This window comes from Oncorhynchus mykiss, chromosome 7 (assembly GCF_013265735.2).
Source record: "Oncorhynchus mykiss isolate Arlee chromosome 7, USDA_OmykA_1.1, whole genome shotgun sequence".
NCBI lineage: Eukaryota > Metazoa > Chordata > Actinopteri > Salmoniformes > Salmonidae > Oncorhynchus > Oncorhynchus mykiss.
In genome coordinates, this window is record NC_048571.1 from 47503677 (window position 1) to 47528915 (window position 25239).

Genomic DNA, 25239 nt, shown 5'->3' on the forward strand with positions numbered 1-25239 from the left:
AGCAAGGAAAGTACATTTCTAAATGGGATGTCGTTTTTGAGGGGGATTTGCTGCTGTTGTTGGTAAGTAATGCATCTTGCTAGCTTCTAAAACAACTTACTCAACCTTTAATTTCTCCTTTTACTGAACGTGCTTCTGCAGGCACTTCCACAATCTCATTAGTAATTAACACATGAGCTAATTAACACAGGTGCGTCACCATAATTAAAGGTCTAATTCTGGACATAATCCTTGCAAATGACGTGGAAAGGCTTAATTTGTGCTAATTACATGATACATTGATTTGATTAAAGTTAGCAACACTTGGTTAAATGTCAAGGGCAAAAACAGAATAACATGATATAAAAATGCTTATTTGGATTTTTTTAAATGTACAGAATTAAGATGCAATGGCATCTCAGAAAAATATGTAGTGTATATGTAGTGAGCTCATGTCAAATTAAGAATGTATTGATTGTAGGCAACCAAAGCCTATCAAAGTTCGAATAAAAAAGATTCCAAAGCATCTGTGGAAAGAATTAACAATCATTTTTGGCAGAGAAACATAATGCGCATTTCACTTTTTAAATTATAATAACTAAATGGCATGTCTGAAACTGAAGCCATGGGCAAGATGCTTAATCAAACTATGTCACGTTGACTTTTATTGGCGTACCATACTTTTAATTATGTTAATCTAATAATTTAATTAATTTATTACCCTCCTCCGCGCATCACACAGCTTTCTCTAACACAAGGCTTACACATGTTCAAAGACACACACTTATTTACCTATGAAGTTCTTGAACCACCATGAGATCATAAATGTTTTAATAACTGTTAGTTGCATGTGTATATCAATCAATCACATTTATTTATAAAGCCCTTTTCACATCAGCAGATGTCACTAAGTGCTATACAGAAACCCAGACTAAAACCCCAAACAGCAAGCAATGCATATGTAGGAGCACGGTGGCTAGGAAAAACTCCATAGAAAGGCAGGAACCAAGGAAGAGAGGAACCAGGCTCTGATGGGTGGTCAGTCCTCTTCTGGCTGCGCAGAGTGGAGATAAGAGTACATGGCCATTTAAGGCCAGATTCTTCTTCAAGATGTTCATAGATGACCAGCAGGATCAAATAATAATCACAGTGGTTGTAGAGGGTGCAACAGGTACCTTAGGAGTAAATGTCAGTTGCCTTTTTGTAGCCGAGCATTGAGGTCCAGAAAGCAGGTGCGGTCTAGAGAGAGTCGAAAACAGCAGGTCCGGGACAAGGTTGCACACCCGGTGAACAGGTCAGGGTTCCCTAGCCCAGGCAGAACAGTTGAAACTGGAGCAGCAGCACGACCAGGTGGACTGGGGACAGCCAGGAGTCATCAGGCCAGGTAGTCCTGAAGCATGATTCTAGGGCTCAGGTCCTCAGGCTAAATAGTGAAGGAGAAATGTTGTTTAACACCTAACCTTTTTTTTTGTGTGTCTACTTCACAGATAACATCATCTAATAGACCTACATAATAAAAGGTTTGCTGCATTATAAAGTCCAAATGGCATATTGTGATATTATGTGGGGAAGAAAATATGTAAGTAGACCTGTAAGTAGACCTACAGTCGTGGCCAAAAGTTGAGAATGACACAAATATTAATTTTCACAAAGTCTGCTGCCTCAGTTTGTATGATGGCAATTTGCATATACTCCAGAATGTTATGAAGAGTGATCAGATGAATTGCAAAGTCCCTCTTTGCCATGCAAATTACTGAATCCCAAAAAAACATTTCCACTGCATTTCAGCCCTGCCACAAAAGGACCAGCTGACATTGTGTCAGTGATTCTCTCGCTAACACAGGTGTGAGTGTTGACGAGGATAAGGCTGGAGATCCCTCTGTCATGCTGATTGAGTTCGAATAACAGACTGGAAGCTTCAAAAGGAGGGTGGTGCTTAGAATCATTCCTCTGTCAATCATCTTCCTCTGTCAACCATGGTTACCTGCAAGGAAACACGTGCAGTCATCATTGCTTTGCACAAAAATAACTTCACAGGCAAGGATATTGCTGCCAGTACGATTGCACCTAAATCAACCATTTATCAGATCATCAAGAACTTCAAGGAGAGCGGTTCTATTGTTGTGAAGGCGGCTTCAGGGCGCCCAAGAAAGTCCAGCAAGTGCCAGGATCGTCTCCTAAAGTTGATTCAGCTGCAGGATCGTGGCACCACCAGTACAGAGCTTGCTCAGGAACGGCAGCAGGCAGGTGTGAGTGCATCTGCACGCACAGTGAGGCAAAGACTTTTGGAGGATGGCCTGGTGTCAAGAAGGGCAGCAAAGAAGCCACTTCTCTCCAGGAAAAACATCAGGGACAGACTGATATTCTGCAAAAGGTACAGGGATTGGACTGCTGAGGACTGTGGTAAAGTCATTTTCCTCTGATGAATCCCCTTTCCGATTGTTTGGGGCATCCGGAAAAAAGCTTGTCCGGGGAAGACAAGGTGAGCGCTACCATCAGTCCTGTGTCATGCCAACAGTAAGCATCCTGAGACAATTCATGCGTTGGGTTGCTTCTCAGCCAAGGGAGTGGGCTCACTCACACTTCTGCCTAAGAACACAGCCATGAATAAAGAATGGTACCAACATATCCTCTGAAAGAAACTTCTCCCAACCATCCAGGAACAGTTTGGTGATGAACAATGTTTTTTTCAGCGTGATGGAGCACCTAGCCATGAGGCTAAAGTGATAACTAAGTGGCTCGGGGAACAAAACATCAATATTTTGGGTCCATGGCCAGGAAACTCCCCAGATCTTAATCCCACTGAGAAATTGTTGTCAATCCTCAAGAGGCGGGTTGTCAATCAAAAACCCATAAATTCTGACACACTCCAAGCATTGACTATGCAAGAATGGGCTGCCATCAGTGGCCCAGAAGTTAATTGACAGCATGCCAGGGCGGATTGCAGAGGTCTTGAAAAAGAAGGGTCAACACTGCAAATATTGACTCTTTGCATGAACTTCATGTAATTGTAAAAAAAAAAAAAGCCTTTGACACCTATGAAATGCTTGTAATTATACTTCAGTATTCCATAGTAACATCTGACAAATATCTAAAAGACACTGAAGCAGCAGACTTTGAAAAGTAATATTGGTGTCATTCTCAAAACTTTTGGCCACGACTGTACAGTCTTTACCCGCTGTTCCTGACAAACTAGAGGCTATCAATGCTAAGCTTATCCAGTCGAACTGATCTTCAGTCACTAAATCCATTGCGATCCCAAACCTGTCAATGCATAACACAAGTCCTCCAATTTAAAACATCTATTCTAAAGCTAAGACTACCCTCCATTACTGAAAAACATGCTGACATGTTCCAAGTCAGAATTGTTTTTGTTCAGATGCCGGTCACAAAATGTTCTGTCATCATGACATGTTGGACATATTTAAAAAGCAACTGGTATCAGACAGGTTTACTTCTTTTTTTTCTTGAGATTAGAAGTCATGTTTTACAAGTCATTTTTTGATGCAAAGTAATTTGACCTTTTCCATTACTCTTGTGAAATGCATGCACTCTTTAAAAATGCCATGCATATACTACAAGCAATATACAAAAATGCACATAAGTGCAAATATATATTGCAAATGCATGTTGTTTCACATCTTAGATTAAATGATAAAAGAAAGGACAAATTTAGGCTAATAGAAACACAATCAGATAAGTCAAATAAGAAAAGAGTGTAATGGGTATATCCATTTGAATTCAATCTCTTTTACATATTTGCCCAATGTAGGTGCTCTGAAAGGGAATTTTTGGACCAATTTTTATTTATTTTTTTTGTCTTCATATTCGCATATGTTGTATGTTATACCCTATTTTACATCATCTGAGGTTTTTGTGTTGTGCTGGCCATCAGTTGAGACACAACATGCTCTTGAATAGAGGGTGGGGTCAACTTTCAAATGGTAGCATAAATATGGTTGGAGGTCCACACGTCAGAGAATGGGACTGTTGTTTTAAATTATACTGTCAATCCTCCATAGAAACCTATTGAAATTGTAGAAATATCGATAATAGAATAGACACGCCCAATTAGGTTGACATCCGATGGTGGGTGGACCAGAGGCCATCTTTGTGGTAGTAATTAGAAGATAACATTGAAATTAAATGTACATTTCAATGGTGTACCAGCTAAATTGCAGTGGTCTGAAGGGATATGTCACTTCTAAGAATTCTATTTCTATGATTGAAATAACACTCACTGTATTCAAGAGCATGTTGTCTCAACTGATGGCAGGCACAACACAAAAACCTCAGATGTAAAGTAGGGTCTAAAATACAACATATGCAAATATTTAAAACATATGAGTTTACATGTATTTAGATAATTGATGTTGAAGGTTAAAAAAAAAGTATTTATTTTTACTACATTGAACAAAAATTTAAACGCAGCATGTAATGTGTTAGTCCCATGTTTCATGAGCTGAAATAAGAAGCTGATTAAACAACATGATCCTTACATAGGTGCACCTTGTGCTGGGGACAATAGGCCACTTTAAAATGTGCAGTTTTGTCACAACACAATGCCACAGATGTCTCATGTTGAGGGAGCATACAATTGGCATGCTGACTGCAGGAATTTCCACCTAGCGCTATTGACAGATAATTTTATGTTAATTTCTCCACCATAAACTGAGGCATTTGATAGTGCATCCAACAGGCCTCACAACCGCAGACCACGAGGGGGGAGTGGCCTGCACCCCTGCCCAGTCATGTGAAATCCATACATTAGGGCCCAATTTATTAATTTAAATGGACTGGTTTCCTTATATGAACAGTAACTATAAAATCTTTGAAATTGTTGCATTTCATATTTTTGTTCAGTATATATTTATTTTTTTAAGAAATTATAAAATATGTTCCTCAGTGTTTTTGTTGGAATTATGTTTTACTGTAAGAAAATAAACATATCAAAAACAGATAAATGCTTATCTTTTGCAATAACCCATTAAAGGACATGAACAGTCAAAATCATGCTTTTCATTAAAATTTGATGATATTTGATGTAAACCAGATCAAAGAAATTCTTTGGAGATGATTTTACTGCAACACTGCATCCAAGTTGCTACATTTGCTGTCAGTCAAGGCGAGCTCATCAATTTAAGCTCCCTGCCCACTGTCTGTTTTCTGTTTAGTATTTTACCCCCTTTTCCTCCCCAATTTCATGATTATGATCTTGTCTCATTGCTGCAACTCCCCAACAGGCTTGGGAGAGGCGAAAGTTGAGTCATGTGTCCTCCGAAACATGACCCATCAAACCATGCTTCTTAAAACCTCTTAGAGCCAGGTGAGACGCTGGCCAACAGGAAATGGAAATGCGCAACGCCAAATGCTAATAGTACTCGATAAAACTCAAACTTTCATTAAAACACACATGCAGGGTACTGAATTAAAGCTACACTCGTTGTGAATCTAGCCAACATGTCAGGTTTTTAAAATGCTTTTTCGGCAAAAGCATGAGAAGCTATTATCTGATAGCATGCAACCCCCCGAAATACCTGAAGGGGACGTAAACAAAAGAATTAGCGTAGCCGGCGCTACACAAAACGCAGAAATAAAATATAAAACATTCATTACCTTTGACGAGCTTCTTTGTTGGCACTCCTATATGTCCCATAAACATCACAATTGGGTCTTTTTTTTCGATTAAATCCGTCCATGTATACCCAAAATGTCCATTTATATAGCCTGTCTGATCCAGGAAAAAACTGCTTTCCAAAACGAAACGTCATTTTTAAAAATGAAAAAAGTTGCCTATAAACTTTGACAAAACACTTCAAACTACTTTTGTAACCCAACTTTAGGTATTTGTGAACGTTAATAATCGATCAAATCGATCTGTATTCAATAGCAGCTACTCTTGAAATCATGGTCCATATTCTCTCTTCCATAAACTTCCTCCTGTGTACTGGATGACAGGAAGTGCCTATTTCTCATTTCACCAAGGATTAATTTCAACCCAATTGCCAGTACTGGCGACATCGTGTGGAAGCTGAAGGAACTGTAAACTGGCCGCTATCTATTTTCCCTTGCCATAGACAATTCAGAGACTGGCGGATGGATACTTTTTTTGTGTGTGTGACCAGGTTTTTCTTGGGATTTTGCCTGCTATTCACGTTCTGTTATAGTCACAGACATGTTTTAACCAGTTTTAGAAACTTCAGAGTGTTTTCTATCCACACATACTAATCATATGCATATACTATATTCCTGGCATGAGTAGCAGGACGTTGAAATGTTGCGCGATTTTTAACAAAATGTTGAAAAAAGTCACCCGATCTTTAACAGTTAACACCTGCTCGCTTAACCCGGGAAGCCAGCTGCACCAATGTGCTGGAGGAAACACCGTTCAACTGACAACCGAGGCAGCCTGCAGGCACCCAGCCCGCCATAAGGAGTTGCTAGAGCGCGATGAGCCAAGTAAATCCCCCGGCCAAACCCTCCCCTAACCCGGACGACACTGGACCAATTGTGCACAGCCCTATGGAACTCCCGGTCGGTAATAACACAGCCTGGGATTGACGCCACAACACTGCGATGCAGTACCTTAAACCGCTGCGCCACTCGGGAGGCCTCAGCCTGTGTTTTCAAACGTCCTGGTAGTTAGCAATGAGAGAAAAAATACTTATCAAAATGAATTTTAAGCACCTTTAAGCTATTTAAGCTAAAGAGTCATGTCCATTGGCCAGTCTTGTGCTTTGGGTCTGGAATTTTCCCATGCAGGATATGCGTGCGTAGCCTATCCTGTATCCCCCTCATATGTTACTTTGCATACAGACAAGAAGTGCGAATTGCCTTTTTGCAATATTAAAGTGACTGTCTTGATATGGCTTACTGCGTACCTGTAGGACAGGCTATTTACCTTGTTGATGCCTTCGTCCATACATTCAATGCGACATTCAGATACGCCAAAATTCGGTACCGCACTGTCGCTTTATTGAAAGTGGGGGCGTGGCAATTAGCAGTGGGTGTTGAATGGGACTGTAAAGTCCCCCAAAACAAAATGTTCATAATTCTAGTTTATTATGTGCTTTGTTATTTAAGTTATTTAGATAACATAAATAGCACAACTCTTATATATGCTTAATCGTGTACTAAACTGAAATATGTGTGCATCGCCATCTTTATTAAGGGACAATGTAGCCCGTGCAAGTAGGATAACTTCCAACGAACTAAATTAAATATTTGATGTCCAAATGTAAATGCCCATTTCAAAGATATTACACTGAATTGTGTAGGTTGTTTTGAAGTCAAAACGCACGTTTATCTAAGTCCAATGTGCATTAATTGATAGCGGTTCTATACCAGTCGCCATGTTTGTTTTGGGTGACGCCAAATGCTGTTTTCCTCCCCTTTTGGTTGTCAAGAAGATGGCAGCTTCCAGGCAGGCATGAGAGGGAATACTTCTTCGCAAATCGAATGAATTTGGGCTAGTGATTCATGAGTAGACACCCAAATCGTCTTATTGGAAATAGTACACCGAAAGAAGTAAGTAATATGTCTTATGGATGTCAGATTTTGTAAATATAGGTGTTTTGTTGTGGCGAACTGTACGGCCATTTTTCTTGAGGGAGCTTGAAAGTAGGCCGATTTTCGAAAAGATGGCTGATTCCAGAGACGGCATGATAAATAACAACACTTTATTTGAAATGTTACATATTGAATTACATTACACTGGCTATATAATGCATTTATATGTATCTAACTATTGTATGTAATTGGTAAAGGACGCTGTGCTAATAAGCCTGCCATGCTAACATTGTGAGTTTGCTGGCTACGATAGTCTATTAGCCATAACTCTGTAGTGCATGCGCGGGTTTCTAATTGATGTGTTGTGAAAGTTTCAGATTTCACGTGGTATTGTGCATCTGAGAAATTACATTCGATTCCACTTGAAAGATGTATACAATTGTAAGCAGAAGCGGCGATAGATTGAATGAATGTGACAAATATGGCGACTCCCAGAGAAGCGTGAAAATCGCAATCCACAAACGGGTCTAATTGCAAATGCTTTTCGTGTATTATTAGTGGTACACTTGATACACATATTTAGTAATATGACTGTAGTGGGATATGGCTAGTACACCTGCTTGTTGAAGCAGTAGGTTAAAGCTTAATTTAAAACACGTATGTCTTTCATTTGTCTTCTCTTCCGCCATTTTTCAGACTGGCGGAGGTTTGTTTGGTTGTTAAACAAGATGGCGGCTCCCATAGTGGCACTTTAGGGTTGCTTCAAAGCTTTAACTGCAAGATGCAAACGTATAAAAAAAATCTAAGGACGCGCAATATAACTTCTATGCTTTGAGTTGTGATGTCGAATACATTTTTATCTTTAGAGTGAGTAGCTATTAGGTGTATCATAATTCATTATTATAATTGCCGGCTTTTTGCGAAACGTCAGGAAAATGGCGACTTCCCTGGAGTTTACAATTACAATATTATTTTTTTCAAATGCACGCTATCAATGCATCGGGTTTGGGCCCAACATTCGATTGCACCTGCAGTTTTCACTCTGCACAATTTGTCATAGTTTTATCCTCACTTCGCAAGTATCAATAGACTTGATCAGAACTCGTCATCAATCTTGCTTTGGAGTTCTCGTTTTTTTGTTTAAACAACCCTTTTTTCCCCTGAAGAGGACATGACTGGTTCAGCTCTACAGCCACGATGGAAGCGGGTACTGGGATGGTCTGGCCCTGTCCCTCGGCCCAGACATGGTCACAGAGCAGTTGCTATAAAGGAATTGATGGTTGTTTTTGGAGGAGGAAATGAAGGAATTGTGGATGAGTTGCATGTCTACAACACAGGTAAGATAACCTCACCATGCAGCCGAATCTGCATATTGTCAACTCTCCATACACTAATTTATTTGATATTAGCAATTACTGTAGGAGATGCGTCATTCTACTATACTTGTTTATTCTTCTAATCCGATGGCCCCTCTATATGTTGCATTCGCCCGCTGTTGTCAGCAGCCTGTTTTGTGTAGTGTGCTGGAGATCAGACTTAGAGAAATGTAGTCTGACATTACCTGACAAACTGTCGCCGCCTGGTGGTAAAGAACGGAAAGCGCACAAATGAAAATGGCGCGCTAAAATAAAATGGACGACACTGTTTTGAACACTCAATTATTGGATGCACTCAATTTCTGTTCACTTTATTGTACTGATATTGTCCCGAGTTACAAATGTAGTTATTTCAACATTTTGTTCCAAAGAAACACTTATGTAGTCAACATGCACAGTTATAAGTGTTTTATTATTATTATATGTTATGTTTTTGAGAGCGCAATGACGTTACAGTTGAAATTTGGGTTATGCAGATAAGAGTACAATGCATAGAACATACACTTCTCATGTGACACTTTCAAACAAGAAGATGCAGGCTACATTTGTCAGAGATGCTTGGAACATGCTCGAGTAAATATTTACTCAAAAGAGCATTTGCTTCACATCATAGGCCTACCCAGCACTTGACCACCCAACAATGTCTACCTGTCTATACACAGACTAACCTCTATCTATTTAATCTAGCAACAAACCAATGGTTTATCCCTGCGGTTCGTGGTGATATTCCCCCTGGATGTGCTGCATATGGTTTCGTTTGTGATGGCACCCGGCTTCTGGTGTTTGGTGGAATGGTGGAATATGGAAAATACAGCAATGATCTTTATGAGCTACAGGTAATGGGATGCTTACACCACATTCTTGCTATAACAGTGGTAGAGCTAAAGCCAGGGGTAAATGGATTACAGCATGCTATCATCTTTTGCATATGCTTTTTTTGTTCAGGCCAGCAGATGGGAATGGAAAAAGTTGAAAGCTAAGACTCCCAAAAATGGCCCGCCTCCCTGTCCTCGACTTGGCCACAGTTTCTCGCTGGTGGGTAACAAGTGCTACTTGTTTGGAGGACTGGCTAATGACAGCGAGGACCCCAAAAACAACATCCCCAGGTACAGATGCCTTAAGAAGGAGATGTGAAATGTGACCAGTGGGGTAATGGGATAGATTATGCTGTGGAATGGAAGCAAACAGAGATTTTGTAGTAAGCAATTCGAAATACTTTCTGACTGAAATCTCTATTTTGTAACTAGATACCTGAATGATCTGTACACCTTGGAGCTTCGTGCTGGCTCCAGTGTTGTGGGCTGGGATATACCAATTACTTATGGTGTTTTGCCACCTCCTCGCGAGAGCCACACTGCTGTAGTGTACACAGAAAAGGACAGCAAGAAATCTCGCCTGATCATCTATGGAGGGATGAGTGGCTGTCGTCTGGGAGATCTATGGACACTTGACATCGGTAGGCTCCTGAGTTAACAGTATTACCATATTATTGTATATAATCACTCTTTGTCTCTTATTCGCATAAATTAGTCTAGTCTGTGTATTATCTAAATTATCCTGCTCTGTCTGCAGACACCCTGACCTGGACTAAGCCATCAGTGAATGGCACAGCACCTCTGCCCAGGAGTCTTCACTCTGCCACCACCATCACAAACAAGTGAGATCTCCCTGAATACCTGTTGAAATTATAAAAATGATATTATGATCATTTAGATCTCTGGAATAACAATTGGTTAAATCTCTCTGCAGTAGCTTATTTTTGATGACTGCTTGATTCTCATCTCTTTGTCTACCTCATTGTAGGATGTTTGTGTTTGGGGGATGGGTTCCCCTGGTTATGGATGATGTGAAGGTGGCCACACATGAGAAGGAATGGAAGTGCACAAACACACTGGCCTGCCTAAATCTTGGTTCGTCTCTCCGTTTTCAGTTATTGGTGCTACTACTTGCATCAAACCGTACACACTGATTGTTTCTCTAGATTTGATTTGTGTATTATGAATTGATCGACTCCAACAAACTCAGTCTGAGTGAACATTCATTGGTAAATGGCAGTGTCACCTGGTGGTCAAGTTATATTACTGTCAAAAAATAAAATGTAAACCTCATGTTTCTTTTTACCCCAGACTCCATGGCCTGGGAATCAGTGGTGATGGATACTCTGGAGGACAATATCCCAAGGGCCCGGGCAGGACATTGCTCTGTGGCCATCAACTCTAGGTTGTATGTCTGGAGTGGCCGTGACGGTTACCGTAAAGCATGGAACAACCAAGTCTGCTGTAAAGACCTCTGGTACCTTGAAACAGGTGAGTCAACTCCTATTTGCTCATTTACTCTGGTAAAGCAAGCCCACAGTATTTGCTCAACTGTGCTCTTTGTGAGGCTTTCTCTGCTTCTGTTGATTGCTTATAAGATATGTGACCATTTTATGTTTTGGTTACAGAGAGGCCACATGCTCCCTCGAGAGTGCAGCTAGTCCGTGCCAACACCAACTCCCTGGAGGTAAGCTGGGGCGCTGTGTCCACTGCAGACACCTATCTGCTGCAGCTACAAAAGTACGACATTCCTGCTGCCACTGCTGTGACCTCGCCGGCCCTCAATGCCGCCACCTCTCTGCAAGGGAACTTGCCTAAGGGCCCAGCCACAGCTGCTCCCTCTGCTCAGAACCTACCACACACAGGTATCACTATTGTGCCCCAGGCTTCTTCCCCTACAATCCTTCCCAACATTCCCAGAAGCCCGCTGGCTGCCTCCACAGCTCATGGGCCAGGTAAAACCATGGATGTCCTACTTGTTAAGTGGAGGTTGTTTGTACCATTTTATGGACAATTGTCACAGTTTTCATTGTTCATCTTTACAGCCCATTGTATTTTGATAACCGTATACCAAGTGGTATGTAAAAAGCAGACCTCAAAGGCTCTATATACTGAGCAGGTTTTCTGTTGTTTTGACAGCTATCTTGAAGGTTGCAGCGCCTCCATCTGGCACGGGTACCTCCCTTGTCACTGTGCGACCCAACCAGGCTGGGAAATCCCCTGTCACTGTGACATCACTTCTTCCAGGAGTTCGCATGGTTGTTCCTGCCCAGACTGCCCAAGGAACAGTATGGACAATTGTGAAATGGTTTTGTTATTCAAGGATAAAAAGTTGTCTCGAGAGTAATGCCAAGAGTATTGTCTCACTCAGGACTGTTTGTTTTTCTTTTAGCCAGTCGGCAGCAGCCCTCAGATGAGTGGCATGGCAGCTTTGGCTGCAGCTGCAGCAGCCACACAGAAGATCCCACCCTCTTCAAGCACTGTACTCAACATTCCAGCAGGTGCCACCCTTGTCAAAACCATGGCTGGCTCCACCACAGTCAAAATGGCATCTCCTCTCATGGTAAGACCCTCTCATGGTAAGACTCATCAAATATCAGTCTGTAAAAAAAAAAATATTAAACTCAATGGCAGAATGTATGGGTTTGTCAGGTAGTCTCTGTCATGGCCCAGTTTAGAATTTACACCCGTAACACAGTTTGTATTTTCTACTTCCAGGTTAGTAACCCAGCCACTCGCATGCTGAAGACAGCTGCAGCTCAGGTGGGCACAGCGACCGTATCGTCACCCAACTCGCCCAACAGACCTATCATCACTGTGCACAAGTCGGGCACGGTTACCGTAGCCCAGCAACACCAGGTGGTTACCACCATGGTGGGAGGAGTCACCAAGACCATCACCCTGGTCAAGAGCCCCCTCACAATGGGAGGCAGCGGCACTTTGGTGAGAGAACTAGGCAGTCTTACAGGACACGGAGGGGAGGGAATACAGGCAGAAGGTTGTGAGAAATGTCTCTCCTTATACAAGATCTCGCTCCTTAAGAATTTGATATGCATGCTGTGAACTGAGAAATAGTTTCACACTTTGGCTAGTTTTTTGTTGTTGTCCCCCACACGTATCAGATGAATCTTATATGGCCTAGACATGAACCCGTGATAGAAGATGTGGCTGTGGAAACCTCCAAGATAAGGAACAGCTTGAGTTCATAGATCTGCACGACTGTCAGGGTCAGTTAGATTGGCTGTACTCACAGTTCAGCCGTACTCCTTTCAGTTGTCCACATGACACTGATCTCCTGGCGCCAAATACTGTGATGTTTTCTGGTGACTCATAAACTTTAGTCTCTCTCCTATGTCAGCAGATCTCCAACCTTGGCAAGATGATGTCTGTGGTACAAACCAAGCCAGTGCAGACATCGGCTGTTACAGGCCAGGCTTCCACTAACCCTCTCACACAGCTCATACAGGTCAGCTATCTGCATGAGAGCAGGAGGAGGAGGTAGCTAAAACTCCAGGGGCAGGCTCAGCCTGCTTTCAGTTGATCATGTTCATAATCCACTTTGTCTCCTGTAGACCAAGGGTTCTCTCCCTGCCGGCACCATACTGAAGCTGGTGACCTCAGCGGACGGCAAGCCCACCACCATCATCACCACATCCCAGGCGGGAGGAACCGGGAACAAACCCACCATCCTGAACATCAGCGGCATGTCGCCCACCACAACCAAACAGGGCACCACCATCATCAAGACCATCCCTATGTCTGCTATTATGACCCAGCCTGGAGCCACAGGTCAGAACCCACTGGCTTCATGTTTCAGGGACAATTCAGCACGATACAAGAGGACCATATGCTGACAGTTTGTTTTGTTGCTAACAGTGACCAGCAGCACAGGGAAGACGCCCTATACCATCATCAGCACCAAGATGATGACCACTGGCACTCCAGGCAAAATCATCACTACCATGCCCAAGCTTGGTACTGCAACTGGCCAGCAAGGGCTGACACAGGTACCTCACAGAAATGATGACCCTTACAACCTCTTGTAGAATATGCATATATGATATGTTTATGCATAATATTTATAGGCTATGTAAAACAATTTGAGATGTTTCAGTTTTGACATTGGTGCCTTTTTTAACTTTTAAATGTCACATGGCATTTTATATTTAGTTACAATTGATAAATATCATACGACTAAGTACAGCAGTGTTTGGAGCAGTTGAAATGCATGCATACCTCTGGGGACTATATTTTAATCTTCTCTGATGATTAGTGCTACCAATAGCTGTATCAAATGTCTTGCCCCAGTGGAAGAGTGTAATAGTGCCCCCTAGCTTCTCAATTATATTATTTTACCTCCCCCTTGGTTTTTATAGGTGGTTTTGAAGGGAGCCCCGGGCCAACCTGGCACCATTCTGCGCACTGTACCCATGGGTGGAGTCAGACTCGTCACCCCGGTCACGATGTCTTCTGTCAAGCCCAATATAACTACACTGGTCGTCAAGGGAACAACTGGTATGGATAACATTTTCAGAATTAAACAGGTGCTGTCTGTTCAATTCATAAGTATGCGGCTAAAAACAAAATCACGCATAGTTCCAGCTGTCTGCCCCTTGTTGAGTTAGTACTTTGTTCGTTCCCCTAGGTGTCACCACCCTGGGGACTGTCACAGGGACAGTCTCCTCCAGTCTGGCAGGGAGCATTGTAGCCAGTGCCAATGCCTCTCTGGCAACTCCAATCACCACCCTTGGCACCATTGCCACCCTGTCCAGCCAAGTTATCAACCCCACTGCCATCACTGTGTCAGCAGCCCAGACCAGTCTGACCACAGCTACTACCCTTTCCGCTTCCACCATGGTAAGCCGACTGTGCTATTCTTTAATACAGATATGTAGCTATAGCTCGAATTATGTTCTTGAGAATTGGGACATGAAATGTCATGCTGTACAATGTGGAGAACTTTTTGATTGGGTTTTCTCCATCATAATCAATACCTGATGTGCTCTCATTGCAGTCAGCAAACCAGCCTACCCAGGTGACTCTCATCACCACCCCCAGCGGGGTTGAGGCCCAGCCAGTGCAGGACCTGCCTGTGTCCTTCCTGGCCTCCCCCACCTCTGAGCAGCCCTCTTCCACTGAGGTCGGGGATGTCCCTGGCACTGTCACCATGGTCTGCTCCAACCCCCCCTGTGAGACCCACGAAACAGGAACCACCAACACCGCAACCACAGCCTCCTCCGATATAGGTGGGGTGCAGAGGGTCTGCTCCAACCCCCCCTGTGAGACCCACGAGACGGGCACCACCAACACCACAACGACCGCCTCCACCAACATGGGCGGGGCAATGAGGGTGTGTAGAAGCCCTCCATCAGAGACCCACGAGATGGGCACCACTAACACCTCAACCATCACCCACTCCATCATGGGGTCTAAACAAATGGGCACTGTCCAGAGTAGCTCATCTTCTCACCCCCTATCTCTGTCCTCTCCCCCTCAGACGACCACCTCTTCTTCCCCCGGAACCGCCACAGGCAACCAGGGACCAGAGAACCTGAGCACCGGCACCACATTCACCCCCACCACGGCATGCTCCAACATGGGCTCAGCCCAGACCGGAACTGTGCAGAGTCCCAAGCCAGCCGTGGGCTCTACGATGTGCTTAAACCCACCCTGCGAGACACATGAAACAGGCACAACCAACACTGCCACTCAGTCCTTGTCCAGCATGGGTAATGGGCAGACTGGCACTGTGCAGAGAGTGTGCTCAAACCCACCCTGCGAGACTCACGAAACTGGGACCACCAGCACCCCGTCCCAGGCCAGCTCAAACATGGCCGGGAACCAGACAGGGATGGCGCAGAGGGTGTGTTCCAACCCCCCCTGTGAAACCCACGAGACTGGCACCACCAACACGGCAACTACTGCCACAGGTATACTGTTAGAATAGATACTGTTTTTTTTTATGGTTTTATTTTCATGTTTAGGGCTATATTTAATGCCATGTGTTTCCTACAGCAGATGGAGCAGACAGTGCCACCAGCAGTACAGAGACTCCTTCCACCACTGCATCAGAAACAACCCCAGCCACCATCCAGAGCAGAGCCATCACTACTGTGACTCAGTCCACACCAGCCCCGGGGCCCTCAGTGCCTGTAAAGAAACCCCTAACTGAACTAACAATGCTTTGACAGTCTATACTCTACTGATAGCATAACAATTGTGGAATTGCTAGTGTAAGAGTTTAGTTCAGAATTACTCACTGGCATGGTTAGGCAAATTATCAGCAACTAATGCCCAAAATCAATAATGTATGGAAATAATTGATTCATCTTGTCCATTTTGAGAATTTGCACTCATTAATTTCTACCCTTTTTATCTCCAGTCCATTTTGTCGATCACTGAGGGTGCTGCGGGTTCCACAGAAGAGCCCATGCAGACAGACGCGGCCACGGAGGGGGGAGAGACAGCTATGGAGACTGGGCTGTCCCCAGAGCTCTCAGAGGGACAGATGGGGACAGGTCTGTCTGCAGAGGAGCTGGCTGTGACCGCAGCGGCGCAGGCTGCAGCCACAGAGGAGGCCCAGGCCCTGGCCATTCAGGCAGTCCTCCAGGCAGCACAGCAGGCAGTCATGAGTAAGTATGGCCCACAGATTGGCAGTGTATTACCAGGCAATTGTTGGTAGATGATAAATGGATTCATCTTAAAAGACTTTAAATGTGTGTGAAGACAACCGCTCCCCAACTGTAACAATCTCACAATCAAACTGCGTTCCTCTGCATGTATAGACGAGGGTGATTCTGGCTCGACCGGACAGCAGGCCATCACAATCCCCATCGTCCTGACCCAGCAGGAGTTGGCAGCCTTGGTCCAGCAGCAGCACCAGCTCCAGGAGGCTCAGGCCCAGGCTCAGGCCCAGGCCCAGGCTCAGGCCCAGGCTCAGGCCCAGGCCCAGGCCCAGCAGCAAGGAAATGCCCAGGCCCTACCCACTGAGGGCCTTGCCCCCGCAGACAGCCTCAACGACCCTGCGTCTGAGAGCAACGGACACCCCGAGATGGCTGCAGCTGTCTCCAGCGCTGTGGCATCACTGCTCCCGCGCACATCCACTGAGAGTAAGTATTTCTTTAAATTCTCTTTTAGGAGTGTAATTCTTTGTTCTTACTAATAGTTTTTCTAGGTCTTAAATCGACTTCTCCATCTTGTCCCCTTGCAGCCCTGGCCCCCTCAAGCACATTTTCTGTTGCCAGTCCAGCCAAGCTGCAAGCTGCTGTAGCAGAGGTGGCCAATGGCATTGAGGGTGGGGTGAGTACCCATAATGTCCTGCTTATATCCTGCCTGTTTGATCAGAATTTGAGAGGAATGTTGAATGGCACAACATGCTTTAACTCCCTTTTTATGTTGCGGACATATACAGAAGCTAAACCCTCAACCAGCCCCTATCAAGACTCTTGTAAAAAAAGAGAACCAGTGGTTTGACGTTGGCATCGTCAAGGTGACAAACATGGTGGTTACGCACTTCTTCATCCCAGAGGAAGATTCTCAAGTGGAGGTAAGACTCAAAGCTGGATTCATGCCTTTTTATGGCTTTGAGATCAGAGTTCAGTGCAGCACTAACGATGTGTGTGTTGTAGGATGACTCGGGTGCCATCCCAGACTATAACCAGATGAAGAAAATGGAGCTGCAGCCTGGCACAGCCTACAAGTTCCGTGTCGCTGGTATCAACGCTTGTGGTCGTGGTTTCTTCTCAGAGATATCTGCTTTTAAGACCTGTTTACCAGGCTTCCCTGGAGCACCTTGTGCCATCAAAATTAGCAAGGTAAAACTGCAAACTAGTCACGGAACAATTACTGTTTTAGGTTACCCTTGACAAATAATCAGAGGTTGTAGTTTTTCTAGTCTTGATGGAATATGGATTGTTTTTCTGCTGGTTTTGCGTTAAAACAACGGTTCCATCTTTCCCTCTCAGAGCCCAGATGGTGCCCACCTCACCTGGGAGCCTCCCTCTGTGACATCAGGGAAGATCATTGAGTACTCTGTGTACCTGGCCATCCAGAGCACCCAGACAGCTGAGCCCAAAGCCTCCACCCCAGCCCAGCTGGCCTTCATGCGGGTGTACTGTGGGCCCAACCCCTCCTGCTTGGTGCAGTCCTCCAGCCTCTCCAATGCCCACATAGACTACACCACCAAGCCCGCCATCATCTTCCGCATAGCTGCGCGCAACGAGAAGGGCTACGGCCCTGCCACACAAGTCCGATGGCTGCAAGGTGGGTAAACGTTCATTTAAATTCTGCTGTTCAGCCAAAGGGAGCAGCGTCTCTAATTATGGTTGTACTTGTTTTTAAGTGTGTAAGTACGGTTTCTCTTTAATGGATTTTCCCTTTTTTTAGAGTCCAGCAAAGATGGAGCCTCGGCAAAACTTGCCCCAAAAAGACCCGTTTCCTCTCCTGATGCGTGAGTACCTGGTTCCATCTAATCTAGCCTACATTCCACAGACATTATCATCACTAACTGGTTGTGGATGAATATTTTCCTCAACAATGGCAAATTATTTTAAATAAATGTTTTGCTTTCTGTCTGCCCCTGCAGTAAGGCTGCTGGTCAAAAGAAAGCAAGAACGGACCCGTGAGATTACACAGATGACACCCCCCGCTGTCCTTTTTGACCAGGAAGACTGATCCCTCCATTCTCATCCTGACTTCACCCCATTCTCAAGTTAACCTACATCTAGCCAGCAACATAAACAAAATGGCAGCAGAAACCCTAGATGGAAGTCAATAAGAGATATGGTTCTGTAGGCAAGACCCTTTTTCTATTTGTCCCACTATTTCTAGAGCAACACACATTTTAAAAAGCACATTATAGCTTTTACTTCATCACTTTTTTGTTTTTTTTTCTCTCTAGCTACTTTTATTATACATCTTTTTGGCTACTTTCAGTAGTTCAGCAATTGTAGAGAAACATTTACAGCTTCACAAGCTGTGAGCCGGCCTGAGCTTAATGTTATTTTTTTTGGGGGGGGGGGTGTAGTGAGAGACTACACGAGCTGATGTACAGTTTGAGGATGTGCTGAACAAGAGGCAGTGGTGGTGTTCGTTTAGATGGGAGGAACAATCAAAATGGGGAAAACAAACAAAAGGGGTTATTTTTCCCTCAAGGAGAAATGTGCTTAATTTAAGAAACCAATCGATTCAGATATCATACTGGATTCCAGTCTCCTAGTAATCTCATCAGTGTGCTTTTCCCCTGAGATGAGAACTGAGGTCTGGTGCTATGAAGAGGACAACGAATCGAATGACGAAGGAAAACATATGTAGTGAGACCGACTTTTCTAGGACTGAAACTTGCAGCATACACACACACACACACACATCTTGCAAAAATCTTCCCCAGAAATTAGCAAGCACTGATGCAGAAGATATTTGTGTAGTTTATTTTTGTATTTTTTTAAGCTTTTCCTTGTCACTGCATTTTTAAAACGTCAACTATTTTTTTTTGTTTTGTTTACTATTGTTCGTCTCCATTGTTTTCAAGTGTTGGTGGGAAGACGGATGGCAGTGCTGAAGTAGCCACTATATTTTTAAATCCTGGTTCGATCAGTTGTATGTTGTATCAGAGGGTATGAAAAATAAAGACTTTTTTTTGTATTTGTTCTGACTAGGTCCCCAGATGTAATAGGACTGAAGGGAATTTGAAACAGACCCAGGGAGAGGAGTGCTTTTACTTTGTTAACCACATCTTTCAATGCTTGTATCACTGTGTGTATGCCAAACATGGAAAATGAATGACTGAAGGAAAAACCTGATCAGTTCTCATACTCCTTCCCTCTTTCCCCACACATTTATTTTAGAACGGGTATCCTTAACTGGCGGCCCACGTTTAGCCCCCCCCCCTCCCCAAAGAGTATATTTTTGTTGTTGGACATAACACTGTAAAAACATCAGGAAATCAGCTCCAAGTGATTTTTAATTTAGGAATTCTGTTCCGAAGTATTTCCATGCATAATAGAGATGTGATTGTATACACATGTAGCAATGTTTTAGTCATATCTGGTTGGGCTTCTTTCGGTCAATTTGCAGTCTACACATTTTTTTGTAATTATATTCCGGCCTCGCGACCAACCTCTCAAGAAAAAAAATCAGCCTGCGGCTTAATCGAGTTGGTGATCCTTGTGTTAGACAGAAAAATTATAGTGGTAGATTTTCTTTCCTTAAACTGTTAGGAACCACCAAATCCAATTTACATTTCTTTTTTTTAGGTTCTTATTTGAACAACTATAGAGGTGAGGTGTGCAAGTTAATTGTGAAAAGTATACCTTTTAAATTGGGATGTTTTGGTGGGAAGGAAGAAGCATAGGCAGAGTTTGGACTCGCTTGTAAATTAGTTGTTCCAGAGCAAGAATAAAGTAACATCTTGGCATTTTTATATAATTACCTGTACCAAAATGTTTTTACATGTTGGTCATCTCTCACTTGCCTTTTGTGTCTAGACTTGCAAAAGAAACTGTCCCTGATTCAATTGCTATGACTTGCATTTATTTAACAGATTTGCAAGTCTGAAACACAGCAAGGTTCATTACCGAAACATTTGTCTTCAGGATAAATCACACAGAGTTTTATAAAGAGGGAAATCTTGGAGTGGACATGACTATTCAGTAGTTAGTGAAAAGAGTTTTCAGAATGGAAATGACCAGAGACCAAGTGAAGTCAAGGGAGAACGTGTTACCTCTTGAGATTGTAGTACTTGCATCTTGGTTTAATTTCTTCTCTGGGCATCACCTTAGTCTCCAGATTATCCTGATTTATTTCTATAGTGAAACCACTGTTTCATATACATCCATGATTTTGTACGTGTCAGTGAATGTTGAGCAAAGCTAGACATGCATGCAACCAGTGTATTTTAGTAGTAAAAGCCTTAAGTTTGACCATAAGCTGAAGGATCTAAAAAGAAAAAGTTTTTACATTTAATGAGTTCCCTTCATGTGGTATACAAATGTGTCCTTTTCTTCCACAGTACCTTTACCGGGTCACTATTTTTGCACAGTGCCGAGGTCTTTCAGAACTTTACCTCCCACAGTGGGGCAGGTGCTGGTCTTAGCACTGACACTTGTGAGTTTCTTCCAGCTGTTTGCAGGTTATCTGGAATTGTCCTGTATTTTCCGATGTGTGTTTTTTGTACTGTAGGGAGTAATGTATCTTTTAACATCAAAATAAACATGTTAAACATCACATTATTTCCAGTCATTGTGGAATAGTTTGATACACTAGCACTATAATGCACAGTGATTCAAAGTTGGATACATTTTTTTTATGCCATAGTTTGGATAATAAACTACTGAATAAACACCCGTCTTAGTGGTTGCAGTCATCATCACTTTCACAACTGCAAGCCCCAAAGAGACCTAACGCTGACTCGCTCACCTGTTGTAAAGCTGTCCTGGCTGCATTTGAAAAGGGCTTTGCCACATCAATGTCCCCCTTGGCTCTTCCCTCACAGTACTGTGCACCTACAGTTGAAGTCGGAAGTTTACATACACCTTAGCCAAATACATTTAAACTCTTTTTTTTTTTTTTTTTTTTTTTTACAATTCCTGACATTTAATCCAAGTAAAAATTAATTGTCCATTTGCGACCAAGCTTTAACTTCCTGACCGATGTCTTCAGATGGTGCTTCAATATATCCACATAATTTTCCTCCTCATGATGCCATCTATTTTGTGAAGTGCACCAGTCCCTCCTGCAGCAAAGCACTCCCACAACATGATGCTGCCACCCCCGTGCTTCACCGTTGGGATGGTATTCTTCGGCTTGTAAGCCTTCCCCTTTTTACTCCAAACATAACGATGGTCTTTATGGCTATTATGGCCATTTTTGTTTCATCAGACCAGAGGACATTTCTCCAAAAAGTACGATCTTATTCTCCATGTGCAGTTGCAAACTGTAGTCTGGCTTTTATATGGCGGTTTTGGAGCAGTGGCTTCTTCCTTGCTGAGCGGCCTTTCAGGTTATCTCGATATAGGACTTGTTTTACTGTGGATATAGATACCTTTGTACCTGCTTCCTCCAGCATCTTTCCAAGGTAATTTGCTGTTGTTTTGGGATTGATTTGCACTTTTCGCACCAAAAACGTTCAACTCTAGGAGAGAGAACGAGTCTCCTTCCTGAGTGGTATGACGGCTGTGTGGTCCCATGGTGTTTATACTTGCGTACTATTTTTTGTACAGTTGGAACATGGTATCTTCAGGCGTTTGGAAATTTCTCCCAAGGATGAACCAGACTTGTGGAGGTCTGCAATTTTTTTTTCTGAGGTCTTGACTGATTTCTTTTGATTTTCCCATGATGTCAAGCAAAGAGGCACTGAGGTTGAAGGTAGGCCTTGAAATACATCCACAGGTCCACCTCCAATTGACTCAAATGATGTCAATTAGCCTATCAGAAGCTTCTAAAGCCATTACATAATTTTCTGGAATTTTCCGAGTTGTTTAAAGGCACAGTCAACTTAGTGTATGTAAACATCTGACCCACTGCAATTGTGATACAGTGAATTATAAGTGAAATAATCTGCCTGTAAACAATTGTTGGAAACATTTATTGTGTCATGCACAAAGTAGATGTCCTAACAGACTTGCAAAAACTATTGTTTGTCTACAAGAAATTTATGGAGTGGTTGAAAAACAAGTTTTAATGACTCCAACATAAGTGTATGTAAACTTCAGACTTCAACTGTATCTCTTCACAGCACAGCTTGCTTCCGGCACATCTACAAGAAAGGAAAAGCCAATTGGCTAGCTTGTTCTGGACAGATAGCTCTTTTTAATGGTTACAGAGATCAGGCTGAGGACATTTCCACTAACAATGCAGTAGCTTCCTCTCATCTTCCTCCACCTCCACTATTGTGAAATAACTCAAGTAATATCTAGTGAAGTCAGACACGTTTCAGTGTCAACCTTCTTCAGTGTGTGTGTGTATAGTGAAGGCAAATATCTGGTAGGTTAGCCTTGGGTCAGGGCCTCCGCTACTATGTTTCACCTATCTTGTGTTATCAGATCAGTGTCGACACAGGAGTGGAGAAAATGAGGAAAAAACACTGAAAATCATTAAGATGTACCCTACTGTTTAGTGACTAACATCACATTTGTTGCTCAGCTCAGTCTTGTTACGTATCACAATGAATGGAAAGTCAGTCAGGTCACTCTTTTCTCCAAACCTCCAGAGCAGAGAAAGAGGTCTCTGACGTGATGTTAAACATAGTTAGGCAACAGTGAAAGCCCCTATACAGGGGCTTACCCAGAGACTGTAAACTCTCTACCGCAGCAGTGTCCCAGATCTGAATGAAGACTAATATGAGTCTTGTTATGAGCTGAGAAAAGACACTAGCAGCCAATGTCAACAGCTGTTCAATTATTGAATGTGTTGGGACAGATTGGACATAATTAAGATAGTAAGTACCACAAACAAGTACTCACCTGCAGAATGACTGCACTTCCCTCTAGGCTCACTTCTTTGGTGAGAAAGTCAGTCCCAGTGGTTGATAGGTACATGTTAGTGAAGCAATGATTTACATACTGTATCTGTTCATGAAGAAGGATTTCCCCACCCTGAGTTCCCCTTTCATCTCATTTTGGGACTGTCACACACACAATTATATGACAGTTCACTTTACAGAACAGTGATATGGATGCAATTATCATTGATGAATTACATTTGTGATATGAATGTTATTTGATACTGTGCTATCACAAACAATACCTTGTAGAATAACTATGAACTTTATAGTAATTTGACACCGTTTTTTTTACAGTAGCATTATTTGACCCTATGTTGCGTCTCAGAAAAAAGGAGGGGATTCCCAAAGAGAAAGTGATCTACCCTTTCCAAGCTCCTTTCCAGAGAAAAGTCGCATTAAGGGGCACATATGGCAACTATAAATAATGACTAACCTACATTGGCCAGCATTGTCTAATATTATTTTTCGGACTTATGCAGAATTGCCGAGGTTTAGGTTTGCCCAATTCCGTAATGAGTTCAGACGTGTGGTAGCCGATCTTATCTGAAAACAGACTTGTCTGCGTGCACATTTTCCATGTCTTAATTTACCAGCTATGTTATGTCCCATCACTTTCTGTAAACATATTCAACAATGGCAACAACTTTGGTTAAAGGACTTAAGAAATCGAATATCTGAGGTAATTATATATATATGTTATAGATTTTATCTCACGTTTGTCTTTGTTTCTTATCAGAGGGCAACACGAAGTAAAACCTATTCCTGCCAGTGCGCACAACCCCAAATCGAAACACAATTTTCCTCCTTTTTTGCCCACATTTATTCAGCTGGTTATTGACTTGAACAATTTGTACTGAAGTTTCTTTCAATGGACGTTACATTTTTGGAGATTTAAATCTTGCATTTAAATCCCATCCCAGTGCAGAAAACTGCTAGAAAGAAGCCTGGCGCCTTGGCAAGTGCTTCAACGACGGCGCCAATTACATGAAAGTGAATGAAGCCAATTAACCATCGAGTGAAGACGACTTGAAATGAAAGACCCTCAGCCAATGAAACAGTTCCTTCACCAGAGGGTGGTCCGTCATATGATGTTATATATGGGCTGACACAAGGATTTCTGGAAGGAGTTCTATCAGCTCTCACTGTTCCAAGGTGTGGTGATTGTTACCATCGAAATCGTCACCAATGCCAGGATTAATCAAGACGGTATATCATATCATACACTCAAGATTTGATCTTACTTTGATAAATACATTCATCATGTGATATCATTATCACAATATCTGTAAAAAAAAACAAAAAAAGGGGGCTATCAGAGTATCAAATAGGAAAGATCTTATATTTTCCAATAGGAAAGATCAAATTAGACAGTAAAGGTATGTTATGGTGTTTCAAGCACTTGCAACAGTATAACAAATATTTGTTGTTCTGATTTTTATATTTAGAATAATAATGACAACTTGGAGAACTACAACAACAAAATGGCAGTGAAACATTTTAATCACATATTTATGTAATTTTTTGTATTGCAATAAAATATCTTAAAAACAAAGCTCTGTGAATATGGCTGTTGCTAAGATGTGCCCTTCTCTTCCAGGGCCTGTGTAAGACGCATATCTTGTATTTATCAGATGAAGCGCTGACAATAGCCTTGCTTAGAGTTTTATACACACAAATATGTTGGGGTGTGTCAGGGTTTTCTGGCAGTTGGGGTGTGGTACCAACCTATAATTTGTGATTGACCATTATTGAGTAAATATTTCATTAGTAATAATTTTAAATTATTTGTGTAATAATCCCAGTTTTTACTGTTATAACTGTGTAGATGCCCTAGACAATTTTTCTCTGACAGCGCACACTTCATGTACACAGAGACACAGCATGTCTGAGAGTTAGCAAGAGAGAAAGGGGGAGGCACAGTAGTCCCGGGTGTATACCAGTGTCTGAGAATGGCTCAGCAGCCTCTGTGTGGTAAAGATAAGACTACTGCATACAAAGAAGACTGTTTCTTGGGAATTGGAGGTTTGACCTCAATGGCCACCCGCTGTGTCCCCTGCAC

The 25239-nt window shown here is 42.7% G+C and overlaps 1 protein-coding gene and 1 long non-coding RNA gene across 8 annotated transcripts; one reads left to right on the forward strand and one right to left on the reverse strand.

The window, feature by feature from the left end:
• Positions 1–7323: 7323 nt before the first annotated feature.
• LOC110527899 (host cell factor 1) lies at positions 7324–20902 on the forward strand. Of its 7 annotated transcripts, none has more exons than XM_036983380.1 (28): positions 7324–7506; positions 8655–8825; positions 9552–9700; positions 9810–9970; positions 10112–10320; positions 10437–10521; positions 10668–10774; positions 10991–11170; positions 11308–11634; positions 11819–11967; positions 12072–12242; positions 12398–12622; positions 13038–13145; positions 13252–13468; positions 13556–13686; positions 14056–14194; positions 14325–14536; positions 14694–15029; positions 15177–15609; positions 15698–15831; positions 16062–16311; positions 16465–16788; positions 16890–16978; positions 17091–17225; positions 17308–17493; positions 17644–17941; positions 18065–18128; positions 18264–20902. In XM_036983380.1, the coding sequence occupies exons 2-28, from the start codon at positions 8660–8662 to the stop codon at positions 18301–18303; spliced, it is 5025 nt and encodes a 1674-aa protein (XP_036839275.1). In that variant the 5' UTR covers positions 7324–7506; positions 8655–8659; the 3' UTR covers positions 18304–20902. The 7 variants fall into 7 exon arrangements, with proteins under 7 accessions (XP_036839275.1, XP_021465173.2, XP_036839274.1 ...); XM_021609498.2 differs by having other exon boundaries at positions 7325–7506; positions 15695–15831; XM_036983379.1 differs by having other exon boundaries at positions 7325–7506; positions 13041–13145; positions 15695–15831.
• LOC118965292 lies at positions 9258–13064 on the reverse strand. Its single transcript, XR_005052591.1, has 2 exons — positions 12931–13064; positions 9258–12280 (listed from the first exon to the last, which is right to left on the reverse strand). It is a non-coding gene; the product is annotated as an uncharacterized LOC118965292 (long non-coding RNA).
• Positions 20903–25239: the final 4337 nt, after the last annotated feature.

Coding starts and splice junctions, on each gene's coding strand:
- LOC110527899 (XM_021609498.2), top strand. CDS start 8,660: ATGACTGGTTCAGCTCTACAGCCACGATGGAAGCGGGTACTGGGATGG. Junction 12,623..13,037: donor TGGGAGGCAGCGGCACTTTG/GTGAGAGAACTA, acceptor CTCCTATGTCAG/CAGATCTCCAACCTTGGCAA. Junction 15,610..15,694: donor CACGGCAACTACTGCCACAG/GTATACTGTTAG, acceptor TGTTTCCTACAG/CAGATGGAGCAGACAGTGCC.